The 19538-nt window shown below is 56.6% G+C and overlaps 6 protein-coding genes across 6 annotated transcripts; 4 read left to right on the top strand and 2 right to left on the bottom strand.

Annotated features, from left to right (window-relative positions):
• Positions 1-375: 375 nt before the first annotated feature.
• B0T26DRAFT_706754 (putative NAD(P)-binding-domain-containing protein) lies at positions 376-1920 on the bottom strand. The gene is made up of 2 exons (XM_060441823.1): positions 1485-1920; positions 376-1363 (listed from the first exon to the last, which is right to left on the bottom strand). Exons 1-2 carry the CDS (start codon positions 1587-1589, stop codon positions 686-688), a joined length of 783 nt encoding a protein of 260 aa, XP_060299468.1. The 5' UTR covers positions 1590-1920; the 3' UTR covers positions 376-685.
• A 384-nt stretch (positions 1921-2304) lies between these two features.
• B0T26DRAFT_740404 (FYVE zinc finger-domain-containing protein) lies at positions 2305-4472 on the top strand (the record flags this gene model as incomplete). Its single annotated transcript, XM_060443841.1, has 3 exons — positions 2305-2607; positions 2685-3564; positions 3622-4472. The coding sequence occupies 3 exons, from the start codon at positions 2305-2307 to the stop codon at positions 4470-4472; spliced, it is 2034 nt and encodes a 677-aa protein (XP_060299469.1).
• A 1049-nt stretch (positions 4473-5521) lies between these two features.
• Positions 5522-7578, top strand: B0T26DRAFT_740405 (general substrate transporter; the record flags this gene model as incomplete). Its single annotated transcript, XM_060443842.1, has 2 exons — positions 5522-5742; positions 6060-7578. The coding sequence occupies 2 exons, from the start codon at positions 5522-5524 to the stop codon at positions 7576-7578; spliced, it is 1740 nt and encodes a 579-aa protein (XP_060299470.1).
• Positions 7579-7934: 356 nt separating this feature from the next.
• Positions 7935-10353, top strand: B0T26DRAFT_706765 (kinetochore complex Sim4 subunit Fta1-domain-containing protein). Its single transcript, XM_060441824.1, has 2 exons — positions 7935-9698; positions 9751-10353. The coding sequence occupies exons 1-2, from the start codon at positions 8272-8274 to the stop codon at positions 9902-9904; spliced, it is 1581 nt and encodes a 526-aa protein (XP_060299471.1). The 5' UTR covers positions 7935-8271; the 3' UTR covers positions 9905-10353.
• An 844-nt stretch (positions 10354-11197) lies between these two features.
• B0T26DRAFT_642271 (uncharacterized protein) lies at positions 11198-12181 on the top strand (the record flags this gene model as incomplete). Its single annotated transcript, XM_060437425.1, has 1 exon — positions 11198-12181. One exon carries the CDS (start codon positions 11198-11200, stop codon positions 12179-12181), a length of 984 nt encoding a protein of 327 aa, XP_060299472.1.
• A 3162-nt stretch (positions 12182-15343) lies between these two features.
• On the bottom strand, positions 15344-17082 carry B0T26DRAFT_740408 (putative cytochrome P450; the record flags this gene model as incomplete). Its single annotated transcript, XM_060443843.1, has 2 exons — positions 15344-16766; positions 16844-17082. 2 exons carry the CDS (start codon positions 17080-17082, stop codon positions 15344-15346), a joined length of 1662 nt encoding a protein of 553 aa, XP_060299473.1.
• Between the last annotated feature and the right edge of the window lie 2456 nt (positions 17083-19538).

A 19538-nucleotide genomic window follows, 5' to 3' on the forward strand; every position in this document is an offset into this window, starting at 1 on the left:
TTGTTCATCTTCATGTACCCTGCTTGACATTGCAGCAGCCTATTTTGCTTTTCACGCACGTCTCGGATCTCGGGCATGGGATGGATGGATGGACTGGACCGGGTGCGTCATGGCGTACTTGGAGTTTTTTGGTTGCTTGAAAGATCATGTTTTATTCCCCCGTGGTGCCTAATAAGCATGTCCTTGTTGCTTCAATACGGTTAAACATCTTGTGAGTTTCTTTACTGTATATAACTCCTTTATCGTAGCTGTTGTCGAATGCAAGTATACCACTTTGCTTTAGTGTTAGCTCCCAATAATAGGTTACTCGCACGATTGCTATATTAACAGGGACAATTATGATCAAAGCACGACGTTCACATGAGACGGGCGCCGTTGAATGAAAGTCGTTGACTTCTCTGTTTACATAAAACACATCTAGCTCACATCATACCTTGGCGTGGATAGAAGAACATTGGAGTTGCAACCCAGTGGTAAACGCGTAACACGTCCATACAATGACTGCGAGCCCGAGAGAGAGCTAGGATGGTATGTTACAAGTGTTTTGTATTATATGCCTCGGTTTTTACTAGCGCGGTAATTCTCTACACTCTGTAGTGTGTATGCAATCTGTCGGCCCATGGTATCAATCCGTCGAATGCTGCCCAACGCCCAAATCACATTTAAAAGGTGCCTAGGTAGGTGTTCAAGCACCGACACTAAACCCAAACGACCCGTCAAACACGTCCAGGCGGACCACGTCTGCGTTACCACGCATCGCCTTGAGCACGTCCAGCGACGGCACCCGGCCCGAAGGGTAGTAGCGCAGCAGGTTGTGCATGTCCTCTTCGGTCAGGCCGCACATCTCGTCGAAGGTGTAGGCGTCACTGACCTGCGTCATCCAGGCCATGCGCCGCGGCCCGTCCTCGGAGCGCGGCGCCAGCTGCCGCAGCTTGACGCGCAGCTGGCCGACCGTCTCGATGGCGCGGCCGGCGTCCCCCGGCAGCTGTCTCGCGATGAACTTGCGGATGGTGCTGGCCAGCCGCGGGCCCTTGCCGTTGGTGCTGACCATGATCTGCAGCGGGCCGTCGCGGTGCACGCTGCCAAAGTAGAAGTCGCACTCGGGCGGCACGTCGGCGATGTTGGCGGGGATGCGCCGCTCCTTGCACAGCTTCCAGATGGCCGTCGACGCCTGTGGGTCGTCAACCGCCACTAGCACCATGTCGGCGCCGTCGAGGTCCGACGGCTCGAACTTGCGGTCGATGTGGGCGACCTGCTTCTGCGCGACGCGGTGCGCGACCTCGGGGTTGAGGCCCGAGGCCGGGCCGACGACGGTCACGAGGGCGTCGGCATTGAGGCAGTTGAGGATGCGGCCGGCGGCAACCTAACGCGTTTTCGACGTTTCTGGTCAGTCTGGCGGTTGCAAGTCGAGATGAGACGGGGTTGTTCGATGCCCAATTGGGGAAAACAAAACAAGGAATAGCAGGGGAAAGGATGGAACTGACTTCGCCCCCGCCCACGACGAGAACCCTCTTGCCTTTGACCTGCCAGGCGACGATCAAGCTCCCGCCGCCTTGCACCTCGGGAAACTTCGTTTGTGTCTCAGCCATGGCTCGTGTCGCCGGCGGTTGTCAAGCTGGAATGGCTCGGTTGCCGCGAAGGTTGCAGGTGAATCATTTCGATTGGGGGAGGAACTGCACGAGAGGCTGGAGCTGGGATGACCTAAAAGAAAATGATGGTATTGGATGGGTGCCCTCGCTTCAGCTTTCTTTTTCCTGGAGGGCGATAACGATAACCAACCTTAAACTGGGACCTGTCCGGGTTCGTTACTCCATTATAAATCAGTGCGTACGCAATGCATACAGCACGTATTCTGTACACGGACTACGCACGCTCCTCAAAAAGACGCAATTCAACGCAATTGCCTTCGACCTTGCTGCGTGGTTGATGTGTACTAACTACCTATGTACAAACTGGCAAGTATTACAGTAATAATGTCCCCACCGGACCGCGTCACCGGAAGCGTGCCGACCTTGAACCCTTTAGACGGGAAGCCAGCGAGCCGGTGGTGGGCAGATCCCTGCAATTAATAAACCAACTAGGAAGGCACCCAAGGTATCCATAATTTACCTAAACCTTCGCACTGTCCTTGGCACTTCTCTAACGCAACCGCCGCAGCTCTGCCTGCTTCTGGACCCCTTGGAGCAGCCATGTCTTTGCCACAGCAATCGCAAGGAGGAGAATAGGCTGCACCAGCGAGTGCGGGCATTCTCTGCACAGTCCTCAATCAACGCGACAGCCCAAAGCCGGCATTTCCATCCCGTCATGTCGGGCCGGAAGCTTGGGGGAGGGAGGGTGCTAGGAAGCGGGAAGGGCCTCGCCCCGCCATCCTCGTCGCCAGCCCCAGTCTACTCTCCCAGAGCTGCGAGCCCCTTCGCGCCTTCGGATAGCACGTCCGTTTCTTTTCACTCGCGCAACTCGACCCAGAACTCGATATTGCCTTCGCCCTCGTCTAGCCCCATTCCCGACTTCGCACAAGACCTCACCTCCAACATCAGCCTTGCCGGCCCCTCCAATGGCGCTTCATCCAGCAACAGAATCGTGTGCCCCATATGCGAGGATGAGATGGTACGTTTCTTGTACCATGGGAGATGATGCTTTCTTGGTATCAACGGTCGGGTACGCCAACTAACAATATGCTTCAGGTAACGCTCCTACAACTCAACCGACATCTCGACGACATCCACCAAGAACTGCCCGAGGCAGAGCAAGACGAGGTCAAGACGTGGTTCGACAAGCAGGTCCTCAAGGCGAAACGGTTCCAGCCTCTCTCTCTGATAAACCAGAAGCTTCGAGGGCTGGATGTGTTCGAATCGAATGAGACGCAACCACTTCCCGTTCCCTCCGGCCCCGGAAGGCCGGTCGAGACTGTGATCGACCCGGAAGAGCTCGTGGCGCGAAAACACTGGCAGCGGCCTATGGGCAATGACACCTGCACGGATCCGCTGTGTGAGAGGAAGTTGGGCCCTCTGAATGGCAGCGTGAACTGCAGGAATTGCGGGCGCCTGTTTTGCGAGGACCATACAATGTACCAGATGAGGCTCTCGAGATCAGCCAGTCACGACCCCGTTCGCGGCGTCTGGTGCCGCGTATGTGAGACGTGCTACAAGTCCAGAGATGGATACAACGACCATTCCGGACTATCCCGCGACCATACGGCCGACTTCGCGGCAATACGCGACAAGAAAGTCGAGAGGCAGCGGCTAGAGGTCCAGAGGCTGGAGAAGAGGTTAACCAAGCTTACGAGGATGTTGGCCGAGATACCCTCAGATGCTGGCGCGAACTCTTCGAGCCTCTTGTCTCCGGTTGCGGCCTCGTTGTCGGGGCAGAAGAGTCAGAGGAAGATGATCGAACAATCCGTCGTGACATGGGAGGAAGACGCCGCCGTTTCGAGGTGTCCGTTTTGCAAGCAAGAGTTTGGCTCGTGGACATTTCGAAGACACCACTGCCGGATATGTGGCCGGGTGGTGTGTGCTGATCCCGAGACTGGCTGTTCAGGTGAGGTCGGATTGAACGTGTCAAGTCGTAAGAGCTCTCCGCCCATGACTCCTCTTCTTGCTTACACGGACTGACCGAGAGCAGCAGCATCAATACCTGTAACCGAGAAGCCGCCTTCCTCAGCCAATAGCCAACTCAGCGTCGATGTTCGGATGTGTCGCGACTGCAAGACCACCATCTTCTCTCATCGCGACTTTTCGGATTCAATTGCGCATAAACCGCCGGACCAGCGCGCCTATGAGACGCTGCGTCAGTTCCAGCGTGGCATTGAGATGCTGATGCCTTCATTCCAGAGGACCTTATTGGCCTTGCAGCCGCCAGGCGAAGGATCTGACGGCTTCGACAAGCCTCCTCCCAGCCATGCTCAGATCCAAGAGGCGGCCAAAATCCGCAAGCGACTTACCGACGCATTCGCCAAATACGACATTGCCGCGAGGCGCATCCGCGACATGAAGACTAAAAATCCCACACAGCTGCGACTCCAAAAGGCCATTTATTCTTCTGCCTCGAGCTTTCTCCACACCAATCTTATACCCTTAAAAAGCGTGCCCAAGATGCTCAAATCTCACGCCCCGAGCCATCGCCGCCTTCTCTCGGGCCTAAATGGCTCGGTTCAGCTTTCGCCGCTGCGAAATGGCGAGCTGGCAACCTTTGATGTGGAAACCTCTAGCCAAGGTGGTGCTAGCGAAACAAGCACAGCAGTATCGGCCTTGGAGGCCGAAGAAAAAGAAATTCGAGAGAAGCTTATCGTGCTGGAGGAGCAGCGATATATGGTCCAGAAGATGCTTAACAACTCCCGCGGCGCCCGAAGGTTCGAAGAGGTGGGCTCCTTGACGAGAAATCTCGAGGAGCTTGACAAGGAAATTGAAAGTTTGAACAAACAAGTCAGCGGCGTGGAAGAGAGATGGGAAGGCCTTTACTCGGCAGGCACCTGATGAATTCGACATCGGTGACCTGCAGACTCTCGGCCCGCAGATACCGACTTTTATGTTACCCCGTCGTACAATCACGATATTTATGATCGGGCCATGGTTAGCCAACGCATTGCGAGGAGTTTGGAATGTCATACACAGGGGCCGAGTTGGGGCTTCTGAATTTTTTTCATCTTTTTTTATATTCTTTCTCTTTTTCTTTTTGGAATAAGATATTCCGTAGGTCAGTGATGATGAATGAAGCACTGCAGCGAGTGGGGGTTAGCCGTACCGGTGACGGTTTACAGGACCACGACCGACATGTGATAATTAGCTAAAGTGCGTCTCCAACTTGAGTCTCGGAGTGGTTAAATTTCCATCTATGGATACATGGCATCATCTTATCTTTCCAGTGTGCCTCCTTTGACACTGTCGGGTGCGGTAGCCGGGACCAGCAACGAGACATCTGCCGCTGGCCGTCGGCATGCGTCGACTCTCTTTGAGCAGCGCGTCAGTACTGACGCTTCACGTCCCCTTGCCTGGAGTCAATTGCGCGCACTTTCCTTTCAAGGAGGTTTAGGCCTTGGGGGCTTCCGGTTCGCGCCTCTTTAGCAGTCTCCACGTGATGGGGGGCCGCCCGGCACCACGGCAACTCTTCAGACGCCACAGAGTTAAACTGACTCCGAATCGAGGGCAGACATCTTCTCTTCGGTCTGTCCCGTCACCAAAGTACGGGGTTCTCGGGACCGAAACCCTGTCAAAGTCTCTCACTGGACAACACAACAACCCAGTTCCCAGATATAACGATGTCTGTATCAATATTAGCCAAAGCAACGAAGGAGATACACGTCGGACTGTACACGCAGGACTGGGAGAGAGTATTACCGTCTTTATATTTAGCTGCGGCCGACAGCTGCAACGCTGAGGCTAGCGTGGCTATCACACAGAACCTCTCACGCAGGAATTAATCGAGAACTTGGATCCGGGGTCCCATTTTGCAGCTCGGAGCCGCTCACAGCACCTGCTTGCAAATCCACCATATCAGGTGGCTATATCGCCACCCCGAATCGACCATGCAGCAGCTACAGGTTGTCGCGGAGGTGATGGATGAGAATGGGCCGCAGCCCCAACAGCAGAACGGCCGCAACCCTGAACGGACGGGGTTCAGAGGTTCGTCCGTTTGGAAGGCGCTGGCCATCGGCGCCTTGGCCGGTTTCGGCGGCATCCTGTTCGGCTACGACACGGGCTACATCAACGGCGTCATGGCCATGGGGTATTTCGAGAACATGTACTTGTGAGTGATTCGCTACCCCTCCAAAAGAAAAAAACAGCACGTCGTCAGAGCTTTTATCTCTCAGGCTTCGTCCATCTCGTATCACGTCATTGCACTTTTGATGAGCGCGCGCTTTGTGTGCCTGAGTGCTCATGCGTTGCTGGGTTCCGCAGAGGATACAGTTACCGGCCGCAGGCTGTGACCGTCGTGAAGTGCAATGACGAGCCCATCCTGGACACGGCTGGAAACCAGATGCGCGGCCCGCTCTCCGTCGAGGAGCTGCATGCGCAGCTCGTACCCGGCTCCGACGACATGCTCGAGGCGTTCCGCTACGACAGCGCCAAGCCGCCGCCGTGGCTCAACCTCGACCGCGAGCAGCGGCCCTTTTGGATGGACGACAAGCTCGCCCCGGCCTGGTTCCACCTTCCCGGGCGCGACAAGTCGCTGATCGTCGGCCTGCTGTCGGCCGGGACATGCGTCGGCTCGCTGCTGGGCTCGGACGCCGCCGACTATCTCGGCCGGCGCGTGGCGCTGCTGCTGGGGTGTCTGGTCTTCATATGGGGCATCGTCGACCAGACGACGTCGGTGCACATGGACCTCCTGGGCCGCGGCCGCTTCGAGACGGGGCTCGGTATGGGCACGATCTCGACCGTCATCATCCTGTACCTGGCCGAGATCAGCCCCGCGTCCATCCGCGGCTTCATGGTCGCCTTTTACCAGTTCTGCATTACCATGGGCCTGCTCATCGCGTCGTGCGTCAACATGGGCACGCATGGCATGTGGAACATGGGCAGCTACCGCATCCCCGTCAGCCTGCAGCTCGTGTGGGCGCTGGCCCTCATCTTCTGGCTCCTGTTCCTGCCTGAGTCGCCGCGGTGGCATGTCAAGATGGGCAACCTCAGCAAGGCCAAGGTTGCGCTGGCGCAGCTGCGGTGTCTGCACGAGAACGACGAGTCGGTGCGCATGGAGCTGAACGACATGGTGCTCACCTGCCAGCACGAGCTGACCGTGACGCAGCCGGGGAGGTACTGGCAATCCTGGCTAAGCTGTTTCCGTGGCCCGTGGCGCGAGAGCGGCTCCAACGTGCGGAGGACAATGCTGGGCATCGCGATGCAGATGTTCCAGCAAATCACAGGTGTCAACTTCATCTTCTACTTTGGCACCGCCTTCTTCCAGCAGCAGGGGTTCGACAACGTTTTCGTTATCCTGGTGGCCATGAGCGCCGTCAACGTGGCGTCGACGATTGCATCCTTCTACGTCGTCAACAAACTGCGGCGGCGCTCGCTCCTCATGGCGGGCGCGGCCGTCATGGCGCTCTGCCAGTTCACCGTGGCCACCGTCGGCCTAATATGGCGAGGCCAGGGGTCGCCGCCCTCTCGGGGCGGGTTCCACGTCGGGCACGCGCCGACGCGCAACCTAGCGCCCATACCGGCGTGGCACTTCTGGACCACGATGGCGGGGGTCGGCATCTACCTGTTCTGCTACGCGACCACGTGGGGGCCGGGGGCGTGGATCCTAACGGGCGAGATCTTCCCGCTCAAAATCCGCGCGCGCGGGGTCGGCCTGTCGACGGCGACCAACTGGCTGTCGAACTCGGTCGTCAGCTTCGTCACGCCGGTGCTGATCGACGCCAACCAGTGGAATCTCGGGCCGGCCGTGTTCCTGATCTGGGGCTCCGCGTGCCTGCTGGCCTCCCTCTTCACGTACATCTTCGTGCCCGAGACCAAGGGCCTGACCCTGGAGCAGGTCGACCTCATGTTTGAGCTGTCGGCGAGGGGGTCGAGCCGGTGGGTGCCGCCTGAGGACGTGGCCAGGCTCTTCTCGTCGTATTCAAGGAGGCATTCGAGGACCAAGTGAATATCTGTAGACGAAGGGGGGGTGGGTACAAGGGCGATCGACATTTATCCGGGGTGGTCTCGTGGTTGCAGAACACAACCCACCTTTTAGCTGAGCGAGATGGCGGCCCATTCAAAATGTCGAGGTAGATGTGCAGCTTTATCGTATCATGTAATCGATCATGTAAACCACGATGGCCTCCAAAACACGCCGTAGGGTTAGGGTTATATAGCAATACCATCTTTGTTTTTTCAATACGTACCGTATTCGTTACTGTGGTATGATGGGTAAAAAAAGCCCCATGCCGAGTCAAAAACGCATAAAGTGTTTGCCCCACAGGTACCTGACAAGGGGGGTTTTATTTTTGCATGCGACCACAGTACATGGCTCAGTGGGCGGAATATGACCTGCCATCGGCTAGGAATTGAGGCTTTGAGCTTTGGAACCTCAATCCATCATATCAGCATGGCAAGCAGCGCGTCCGATTTGCATTCCGATTGCACACAACTCGACGCATCAAATTTCTATGTTGGTGTGTAACACGGAGATTGTCGCTGATTTCAGCCTCGAGATCCCCGTAAACAGACACATTGTCGACTTGCTACCCGTCAAACTTTGCCCCGCGCGCCGCATTCTCTGTCTCTCTCCAGAGTTGGTGTCGATCACGCACCTTCAGCCGACCGCGGCGCCCGTCGCGACTTTACGAACACCCAGATGGCTTCCCGGCAGCGCCAAGGTCGCCCGCCGGGCTCAGACCAGCGACGCGCTTCCGTCTCTCCTGACCAGCCCTCGCTGTCGCAGGCCGGATCCGACCACGATTCCTCCCTCTCGGACGCACCACAGTTCTACAACACAACCTTCTCCGTACACCGCGTCTCGCCCCTATACTTAGGCAAGGAGGCGCTCACGGCTGTACGGCTGCAGGCCCTCGCCCACCGCCTGCGCGACACGCTCGTGGGGGATGTCGTGCGCGGAGTCGAGGTGGGACTCGGCCACTTTGACGGCGAGGACGCCCTCATGGGCCGCGCCGGCGCGCTAGAGATAGTCGAGATGCGCTGGGCCACCGTGGCGTCGGTATTAGACATACCACCCCCCGACAGTGACGATGGCGTGCTTGGTGGCAGCGGTCCTGCTGCCATTCAGCACTGGTCAGCGGCTGATTGGTCGCGCAATCTCGCCGCGTCCGGCGCGCGGAATGCGTTGCACATTTCATTGCGCTACGAGGCTGCAGAATGCACTGCGCTGCTGCTGCCGCCGCTCACACGAACGGCATCGGGGACGGGAGATGGCGGTGACGCAGGGGCCCTGCCGGGAAACGAGGCATTGTTTTCGGTTGCCGGCACAGCAGGAGAACATGGCAAGCTCGCAGCCGACCCGCAACACTTCCTCGCCATGCCGCTGCTCCTGCTACGCATGCCGGCGCCGCTGAAAGGCGTTGTCGGCGACTTCCTCGCCACGACGTTCGACTGTCGCGTCAGCACTCTGCGGCTCGGCACGCGCAGCCTCGTGCGCAGCTGGGAGTCGTGGATCAAGACGGTCGGCACACCGTCTCGCGGGCCGCTTGCCAAGGACGTCGTGCTCAGCCTCGGTTTCCACCTCCCCTCGCCAGCCCCTGGCAGCGAGAAACCGCCCCCCGACGACCAGGCGGAGAACGGTGCCGCTGCGGCTCATCCGCTGGGCCTCAGGTCCGTCGACATCATTGTCCCTGCGTCAGAGCTGCGCAAGTTCGTGGATGCCGGCAGCGCTCGCGCAACGCCGGAGACGAAACGAAAGGTCCAGGCTGGCGCCGGGTGGGCATGGGAAGACGACCTGAAAAAGCGGAGGAAACTCGCGGGCCGCCTCCACGAGGAGGGCTGGGAGTGGCGGAAAACACCCGAACCGTCAGACACAGCCAAACCGGCGGCGGCGAACAGTGGTGCCGAAACCCAGCCGTTCACAGAAGCCCTGGGCTGCTACCTCGACCAGCATCTCGGGCTGAACCTGTTCTACCCGGGCGTCAGGGTCACCAAGATAGCCTGTGGCGGGTTTGTCATGTCCGAGGGCCGGCTGAAGGTGTTTCCGCCGCCTGCCGGCCCGGGCGATGCGGCAGCGGATGATGATGCGGAGACGCCCTCGCCTAGGAATGGCCAGATACGCGCCGCCTGGAGGTTGCTTAGGGACTTGGTGGAAAAGGCCGAGTTGAGGATTGCTTACACGTGATGCGTTCCGCAGAGGACATTGGGGTTCCGTGTGTTTACCGGATGGTAATGAGATGGGGAGGGCGTATCTGGCTTATTTTGATACCCATACGTTTAACGATTTTAATGACGTTATATCGGTTTGCTACTTCCCGTCCCGTCTGCGTTGAGGCGCGAGCATGGTCCACGAGGGCAGCCTTAGGCGCCTTGGCTTTTTTAGCCTCCGTCTGATCGTCGGTGGGCGCACCACGCGGTCGACTGGGTTTATAAGAAGTTTTTCAGCCTCTAACAGTAACCACAAATCTTCTCAGTGAAATTGACTCAGTAGTGTAGGCGGTTATCACGCGGGGTGGAAAAAGTGTTGGTGGGAGCCGGTCCTGAAGGCTGAAGGCCGTACCTCCGTAGACTCTGATACCGATAATTACCGTAGAACGTAATTACCCCCGTAACCACCCATCGATGACCGGCACACGATTGGACAATAGCGCGGCGGATACGATACTGAACGGCGGCCGGAAATAATAGGCGATTCCTTGCGGGCGGAAGCGAATACGGATACCTGCGACAAAACGTATCGACTTTCTAGAGTACGTCAAATTCACTTGCCACCCGAGAAGACCCCAGCCCGAATCCGGGCTAGGCCAAGATCGCAGAGAGATTTGTGGAGTATCTCTTTTTTTTACCCTTCAACACAACAACGTCGATCTAACTGCAATCTTTTCGGAGCTTCTTTTTGCCATTAATTGCTGTTACACTGGGTCACATTTGCAGCTGCAGAGGGCAATACTTTACCCCGCGACTTCGAGCTTACATCCCCTGATTTCTTTGACCTCTTGGCGCATCTCCGCGGAGATGTTTGACTGGCTCGCTCGCACTTCCCGCCTGTCAAAGCTGCCAGAGGATTAAGTAAGAATGCTGCAATGCTGCATCTTGATGAAACGCTCCGCATTGTTTGAGGATTTCCGGCATTTGTAATCTCATCGTCGGCAGGGCTGCTTACTACGTCGCTAGCTGGCGGGTTCTCGGCATTAGTTGGGATTTCCGAGAGTCGGTTAGCGAAGCATCACAGCTTAGCGAATGCCGAGAGCGGGTTAGCTAGGTCAGCATCCCGACCAGCGAGTAGGGGTACCCAGGGTAACGTGTATACCACTTACACCGAAAGATTTTGGAAGCTTCCTCGGAGCATTGACGCTGACAAACTGGCGATGATTAACATGGTGGGATTCTCAGTCTCGATGCCGACCCTCGCTTGTTGGAGTTGTGTATATATATATCGACCTTCAACACCATGACTGCCATGGAGTCTTGTTTTCTGTATCAGCTCTCAGAGAAAACGCATCATCAAACAACCAGTTGAGCCACCGCAGAATACTCTCTACCAATACTCAAAACATCGGCATCGCCCCTCACACAAGAGCCTCTTAGTCCGTCATAACTCCACAACTCCACGACCCCTCTCCAAAATGTCTAGAAAGATCGTCACCGTTGTCGGAGCCACTGGGCTTCAGGGCAAGGGCGCAGTTGCTGCCTTCATCGACAACCCAGCGTACCAAGTCCGCGCCATCACGCGCAACACGTCCAGCGCCGCCGCCCAGGCCCTCGCGGAAAGGGGTGCCGAGCTGGTGCAGGCCGATCTCGGCGATCTAGAGTCGCTCAAGCGCGCCTTCGCCGGCTCGCACATCGTCTACGCCGTGACCAACTTCTTCGAGCCCTTCACGGCCCTGCAGAGCCCCGAGCGCGCCACCGAGGTCGAGGTCCAGCAGGGCGTCAACCTCGCGCAGGCCGCCGCCTCGGCCCTGCCCACGCTCGAGCACTACATCTGGAGCACGCTACCCGACGCACGCACACTATCAGCCGGCAAGTACGTCGTCCCCCACTTCGACGGCAAGGCGCGCGTCGACGCCTACATCCGCACCCAGCAGCCCGCGCTGCTCGCCGTCACGACCTTCTTCTGGGTGACGTGGTACCACAACAACTACGTGTGGCCCGTGTTCACGCCGTACTGGATCGCGACGGCCAACGCGCACGTGCAGTTCGCCAACTACGCGCCCAGCACGCCCATCACGACGCTCGGCGACGTGACGGTCAACATCGCGCCGTTCGTGCGTGCCATCGTGGCGCAGCCGGCCAAGACGGCGCGCGGCAACGTCGTACTGGGCGCGCTCGCCACGCACACCGCCGACGAGCTGCTGCAGATGTGGGCGCGCGCCAGGGGCACGCGGGCGCGCTTCGTGCAGGTTGGTGGCGAAGACTTCCGCGCCCTGTGGCCGCTGTGGGGCGACGAGATGGGCGTCATGATGGAGTTCTGGGACGAGTTCCGCGACAAGAGCTGGACGGCGCCGGCCGCTGCCGCTGCCGAGCACAAGTACACGGTCCTGACTGGGGACGATATCGGCGTTGAGGGCCTCCAGGGGCTCGAGGAGGCGTATAAGGAGCTGGAGCTGTGAGGAGTGACGCTGGCGCTGGCGCTGGCGCTGAGGGAAAAGGGGGGTTTTACTTGGGCTGTTTATGGGACTGGGTAGGAGTTTACAGGTATATAAAAGAGTGCTATCGGTATCTGGGGTGCTGCTGAAAATTCCAGCTATTTACTTTTCTACTAAAAACACTATAAGTTTGTCTGCGGTCGTTTGGTTTATTTTTGTATTTCATGCCTCATAATGGAGATAATTACCAACCTAGACATATTTGGCTCTGAACTACTGCCTGTTGTGAAAAAGACCAAAAAATGCTCAGTTCCTAAGCTGAGAACCGGAAATGCTGAACAAAGAATGGCCGAGACTAAAATTTATCGACTCCATAATCGAGTCACATCGTTTCCTTTGTTTTTGGTAACTAGCGGATCTACAATTATTTACTAGGAAAAGTATTTCAATTAATTACCATGTAATTGTTCACTCAACTTCAATCTTCACCCCCTTATACTAATGAGGTATTTGCTGGTTTTCCATTGATCTCCGGGACTCCCATAGATATGGGTCTATTTAGTTACCTCAAGCCAAGTCACGGCTTAATTAGTGTTCGTGGTATTCCAGCCACGTAGGTGTTCCAACGGGTCAAAAAGTGGTAGTACTACCGGGGTGGGGGGGGGGTGTAAAGTTGTTCTGATTCATGTTCTGCTCTAGAAATCTATGGTGGGGGTCTTTGGCTTTGTACATGGCCGTGCGAGGGCCGTGCGGCGCACGTGCATCGCACCGACTCCCTTCCAGAGTAGAGTACGGTCACCAACATCGCTATTCCAACAATTAGAGTTCTAATATAATAGGAACCTTCGTAAATGGAGCGAGATAATTAGCTAAAAAGCAATGTATACGATACTGGCATTTTAGACAGGGATAGACTTCTCGAGTATCTGTATAGGTCTCACAGCTTTCTTACTCCTTTGTTTCGGTTTACTACTGACGGCTGGACACTCTACTTGGCCTACAAAGGCGCATCTTGTCTCGACGCGTAGTAAACGACCATGATTAAAGCAGATGCTCCAAACACAATCTTATTGTATGACGAGTCGAAGCTCAACAGATTTCTTGACGAAACACTCACGAGCCGCTCTTGCTATTTAATATATAAGCCCTGTGTGCTATATGAACAGTCATGTAATTACCAGTCCCAGACACTAGCAAAGTTTCCCACCACTTTCATCAGTGAAGTGGGCACGGACACACCAATCATGGTTTTTGGCAGCTGGAGCTTCTGCAATCTGGCGCCGGGCGCCGCTCCTTTGTCCAAAGCGACAGAAAAGACTATAAATCTTTCTCTGGAGACCTTGGCTCCAATTACCCGGGCCCCGAACCACTCGCAACGGCCCATCACTTTACCAAGGCTTTCTTTACTAGACCATCGGCCTCCCTCTGGATCAATCGACTTCTCGGGATTGCCATACTCGCAACTGCCCAGCCCTTTACCAAACCATCGACCTCCCTCTGGGTCAATCGACTTCTCGGGATTGCCCTACTTGCTACTGCCCAACCCTTTACGAAGACACCCTTTACCAAGGCACCCTTTACCAAAGCACCCTTTACCAAGGCACCCTTTACCAAGGCATCCTTTACCAAACCATCGGCCTCCCCCTGGGACGAATAGCTTCTCGGCACTGCCAGCTTCACGGGTTACCAATCCCGGGCCGCCGGTCATAATAGTCATCGACGACGATGACGACGACAATGTGGCCCTGAAGCGCGATCCGGATGCACACTCGGGTGACGAGGTGAACGGATTGTAGGAGAGTAGCCAGTGCGAGGCAGCTGGCTGCGTGGAACACAAATTGCCGGGCAAGAGATGTTGCGAATACCACACTATGAAATGCGCCAGGTTCGGGTGTGAGGAGCTTAGAGCCCGAGGAACAGGGTTTCGTTATTGCGAGGAGCACAAAGTAGCTAAACCTGCGGATGGAAATAGCTAGTGCGAGGTAGCTGGCTGCGTGGAATACAGATTGCTAGGTGAGGCATACTGTAAATACCACATTAAAAGTGCGTCTTGCCCGGGTGCGGGAAGCCTAGAATTCGACGAATGGGGTTTCATATGTGCGAGGAGCACAGAATAGGTGGACCTGTGCAGGGCGAGATACACCTCTGTAGTAGTCGGTACTGCGAGGAACCCGTGGCTGCAACGGAGAAGCCTGGGGGTTTGTGTGAAAAACACCTCACAAAATGCCGTCGCCCGAACTGCATGGAACCCGTGATTGCCACGGACGAGACTAGACGGTGGTGTAAAAGACACGTCGGGCAGTGCACTCGCCGGTGTTGCACGGAACCCCTGGCCGCAACGGAGAAGCCCGGGGGTCGTTGTGATACACACCTCGTAAAGTGTGAAGCGGTCAAATGTAAAGAGCCCCGGCACCCGGACGCATTTCTTTGTGACCTACATCTGAGAGTGCGACAACGCAAAGACAGTCGATTACGGAAGGAAAAGGCGGCAGGCGGAGAGTGTCGAACGTGCCCGGAACCTGTGCTACCAGGCTTTCCTTTTGTGCGAGACATCTTGAGATGCGCCGTGAAAGGAGCAGGATCGCCTTCATGAAAAAGAAGCAAGAAAAGCAACTTCTTGATGATAGTAGCGAGGGGGTATGTGGCATAGTAAAAAATGAGGTTGTTTAGGTCTACATACAACTATTAGGGGTGTATACCGCCAACCCATTTTAGTCTGGTATTCTTTTTTATTTATTTCTTAGCTAGTCACCTTATATACCGTAAGGTGGTTGGATCGCCCTCTTTAGTCTAACGTGGGGCATTTTTTTTTCGCTTTATCCTGGCTTTTTTTTTTTGGAAGAAATCTCCACCCTCTTCGCAATGATTCAAGTTTCCCGGTACTACGCACCAGCCTGTGTCTTTCCTTCGACATACCGACCAGCTAATATAATTATTCTATACCTATGAGGCTCGTCTTGTGTTTGTGTTGGTGGTGGAGCTTCCACCGTCTTAATAACCCAACGGCTGGTTTGGGCCGAACATGTAGTTTTCTATAGCGCCGACGAAATTAATGGACTTTAGAAAAGCGTACTAATATGATATCGTTGATGAATCGTGACTTTCCCTCTCCTGTTTTTGATAATATTAAATCGCGTAGCTCCCTAGGTACCCAAGGCAAGTAATTACAAGAGTCAACAAGTGACCCTAGAAAACCCTCCGAGAAATGACAACCCGGATATCCTCGACGGGCTTCTTCACTCCCGTCCCGGGCATCATGGCAGGCACCTTCCAGGTCCCGCCGACGGGGTTGATGTCCCACAGGGCAATGATTGTGGCGGCCAGGGCGAGGATCTCCTTCTCGGCAAACGTCCTCCCCTTGCAGATGCCCGGGCCGAAGCCCCACGGCCGCAGCCGGCCGTAGCGTGCCACCGTCTTGCCCGTCTCCTCGTCGACCTCGAGGAAGCGGTCGGGCACGAAGCGGTCGGGCTCGGCAAACACGTCTGGGTCGCGCTGGATGACGCTGTGCGGCACCGACACGTACATGCCTTGGCGCATGTCGTGCTTGCGCGCGCCGTCGTCGAGCTTGGCGTCGCGCGCCACGTAGCGGATCGACGTCGGGTCGCTGGCCAGCCGGTACGTCTCGAACAGCGCCGCCTTCATGCGCGGGCAGTCGCGCGACAGCACGCCCATGTCCAGCCCGGCGATCTCGCGCGGGCTGCCGTCGGTCAGCGTCATGCACGACGCTACCTCGCCCCGGCGCAGCTCCTCGACGAACCCCGGCGTCGAGTACAGATACGCCAGGTACCAGAACAGCATGGGCTGCGTGTTGCCGTTCTGGCCCCAGATGACGCCCATGTCGGCGTGGCCGCGCTCGCGCATGGTCCAGCCGTACTTGTCGTAGACGGCCTGGCGGCCGACGACGGCGTCGCCGGCGTCGGACATGTCGGCGCCAAAGTCGACGGGCTCGCCGCGCGAGTGCTGGCCGAGGCGGCGGTAGAAGGCCTCAAGCTCTTCGATCAAGCGCGTGCGCGACGCTTTCGCCTCGCGCATCGTGCGGAACGGCGCCCAGTCCGGGATCCCAATCATCAGCAGCGGGAACATGTCGTTGTCGAAGCGCCAGAAGTCCTCGAGCAGGGTCGTGTAGCGCGTCACAAAGTCGCGGCCGTACAGCAGCGAGATGGCCATGTGCGCACCAAAGTCGCGCGTCAGGCTCTGCAGGTTGGCTTCGACGGCGCCGGGCTTGCCGGGGGTGTCGGGGCGGACGACGCGGATGCCGGCCGACTTCTCCCAGGGCTGCGTGCGGGCGGGGTCGGCGGAGAAGGTGACGAAGGAGGCGGCGCGCTCGGCGATGGCGCCGCGCTCGAGGGTGGCTGTGGCGGCGGCGTCGTTGAGGAACATGCGCTCGACGGGGATGGTCAGCTGGCGCGCTGTCTCGTAGTACATGCGGTCCCACCGAGGCGAGTCGGGCCGCCCAAACACGCGGATCAGCAGCGTGTTGTGCATGGGCTCGGGCGTAAGCGAGTGCAGGCCCTGCGACATGAACTTCTCGACGCCTGACGTGTTGACCAGCACCTGGTGCGTCGACGAGATCCCGAACAGTGACCCGCCGAATCGGCTCAGAGCCGAGCTGTGGAACATGGCGCGGTCAGTTTCTTCTGGTCTGTCTTCTTTTTTCCTTTCTTTTTTAGTATGAGTACCACTCACTAGATGCGTTGAGCCAGCCCGCCCTTGTTGGAGACCACATAGCTCACGAGCGGAATCTCCAGCGTCGCCCAGACGGGGAATCTCGGCTGCGAGCTGCTGCTGGGCCGCGGCATCAGGCGGTACAGCAGCCAGCCGACGAGCGCAACGGCGACCACTGGGTACGCCGACAGTGAGGTGAGCAGCGAGGTCAGCAGCGAGGCCCGCGACGCCGCCGCGTCGTCGTGTCGTGGCAGAGCCATGCCGCTGGGTTTTCTTGTCTCCTTTTCAGTTTGCGGCCGGCGCTTCTAATTTTACATGCGACGGTTCACTGCAGGGATGCCCGGATGGCGGGGATGTGGTGTCGATGCACAGTAAGGTACAGTAAGGTGGGTAGTAATTTACGTATGCAGTTTAAGGTATCTTTTCTGCACCGGCACGTGGAGGTGAGATGACCTGGAGGGCAGGTAAGGTATTTATTGAGCTGAGGCTCGTTGTGGAACGTGAAACAGGCAGACGACGCGGCACCGCAACGGCGCAATCTTGCACAGTCGCCGGTGCATTCTTCCCACCAAACCGAAATAGAGCTGCTGATTTAAGGTAATTAATTACCTTCCCTAGCTTGATAAAACGTCAGCCCTAGGTAATTCAACCCCCTGTTCGTTCGGGTGGGTTGTGAACCGTGGTTGGTTAGTTGGTTGATCGGTTGCCTGTTTGGGCAGTCTTTCCATGGTTGGTTCTGAAGGTTGGGTGACTCAGTTAGGCGGTCGCCTGCGAAAATACGGATACGCGATGCAAATATCCACCGCCGCGCGTTTTAGAGTAGGACGAGCCCTGGCTGTCAGTGGCTTGCTCGCCAACCGGATCGAGTCCCAGCACTCCACCACTGTTCCATTGGAACTTGGAGGATGCGCTACCCGCCGACCAGCACGACTGCGCCATCAATCCTTCACTCCTAACAATGTGCCCTTGCAGCCCCACGTAATGCTATTCCGAATTGATGGTAATGCCTGTGACCAATCAAGGCTAGGTTTTTCTTGCACCCTCATTGCTGATTACAAAAGTTCAAATATGGTCACCGCCCCACGTTTTTGCCTTGCGGCAGCCCGGCCGAACTGGCCCACGTCGCTGTACGCCTCCCCCGGGTAATAAAGGTTAGCTCGTGAATTGGCTGGGGGTTAGCCAGGGTGTCAGCCAGCCACACAGGTAATTTTCTCCACAAGGTCACTTTTCTATCACTTTCTATTGCAAAATACTTCCATTCGAAAACCACGCTAAATCCACCCACAACTTCAATCCACCGCATCCACCGCCCACAATGGCCACACGCATCGCGATTACCGACATTCTTAACCCACACCCACACACACACACGCCGTCGCCGGAGCCACCTTCAACGCTGCATCGATGCCGGGACCTTCCGCGCGACGAAAAGGTCGAAATTAGGGCCTTACGCAAATACTGTCATTTTTCCTTTGAAGAGATCGCTCGGCTGACCAGACACCACATCGTCAGGTCCAAAAGGCCTGTGTTGGTCCCCTGACACCACAGAAATCGAAGGCTGGCCGTAAGCCCGGAATTCGGACCCCATATAGGCGGCAGCTTAAAGAGTGGCTCGAAGATAACGAAGAAGCCCGGTTCCTACCATGGGTTGACCTCCGATTCTTCCTGCCACCACTTCTCCCTGGCGTTGGCGAGACGGCTATAACGAATGCCTTACGCGCTCTCGGCTTCCGACGAGCAGTACGATCCCGACGGATTAAACGAACCGAAGCCAACAAGCGGGGCCGGGTGACCTGGTGTACAGAGCAGTTGCGTTTAAGGCCTAGGCCGGAAGACTGGGAATCGGTACTCGTGAGCGACGAAACCTGGGCCACTAATGACCCTATGTGGAAGAAGTGGGTTACCGTTCACGATACCGAAGATCCGGAAAGCTGGGCTCTGCTACGGAGGAAGCCACGGGTGGATGTTTCGGGGCTCCTTTGCCGGCGCCCGGAAAGATCCGCCTTTCTTTCGGGAGAAGGAATATAGCGGCATAACGGCTCATAATACATCTTCTTTATCCTTCCTTTGGTGGGCTTCTTCCATCGGGCCTGTCAACGCCAGGGCGAAGAAATCATCTTGCAACAAGATAACGCACCGAGCCATAGAGCCAAAATAACAAAACAAGCATTCCGGGGCTTAGGGATCCAAGTTCTGAACTAGCGGCCAATAGCCCAGATCTATCACCTATAGAGAATGTGTGGCCCTGGTTGAAGAATTGGGTAGAGAGCCACTACAATATTCAGTCCCTGAGCTCCTTGGAGCTCCGGGCAGCTGTTATGGCAGCGTGGGATGCAGTCCCAGAAGATTTTTTACTACGGCTTGCCCATAGTATGCCGAGGCGGCTGCAGATGGTCATCGAAGCGGGTGGTAATACAATAAACTTTTGATCAAAATGTAGTATTTGGGCTGTTTCTTTGACCCCCGAACCCCTGATTTTGCTGTGTGGCTATGGCTTAGATAGGTGGTAAATTGTGGTTACTTTAGCGCCTTGGCTGTACCACACTAACCTTTATTACCCCGGGGGGGGGGGGGGTAGAAGCTGTGCATATGGCGGGGCTTGGGCGCCTTAATTGACGCTAACTAGGCTCCGCTGCAGAATGGGGCCGGCAACTCGCGTCTCGCGCCAGTCACGCCCAACCAGGAGATGACATTTGCGGCCAACGATATTTTGCGC

The sequence above is a fragment of the Lasiosphaeria miniovina genome, assembly GCF_030549165.1.
Source record: "Lasiosphaeria miniovina strain SMH2392-1A chromosome Unknown B0T26scaffold_3, whole genome shotgun sequence".
Lineage (NCBI taxonomy): Eukaryota > Fungi > Ascomycota > Sordariomycetes > Sordariales > Lasiosphaeriaceae > Lasiosphaeria > Lasiosphaeria miniovina.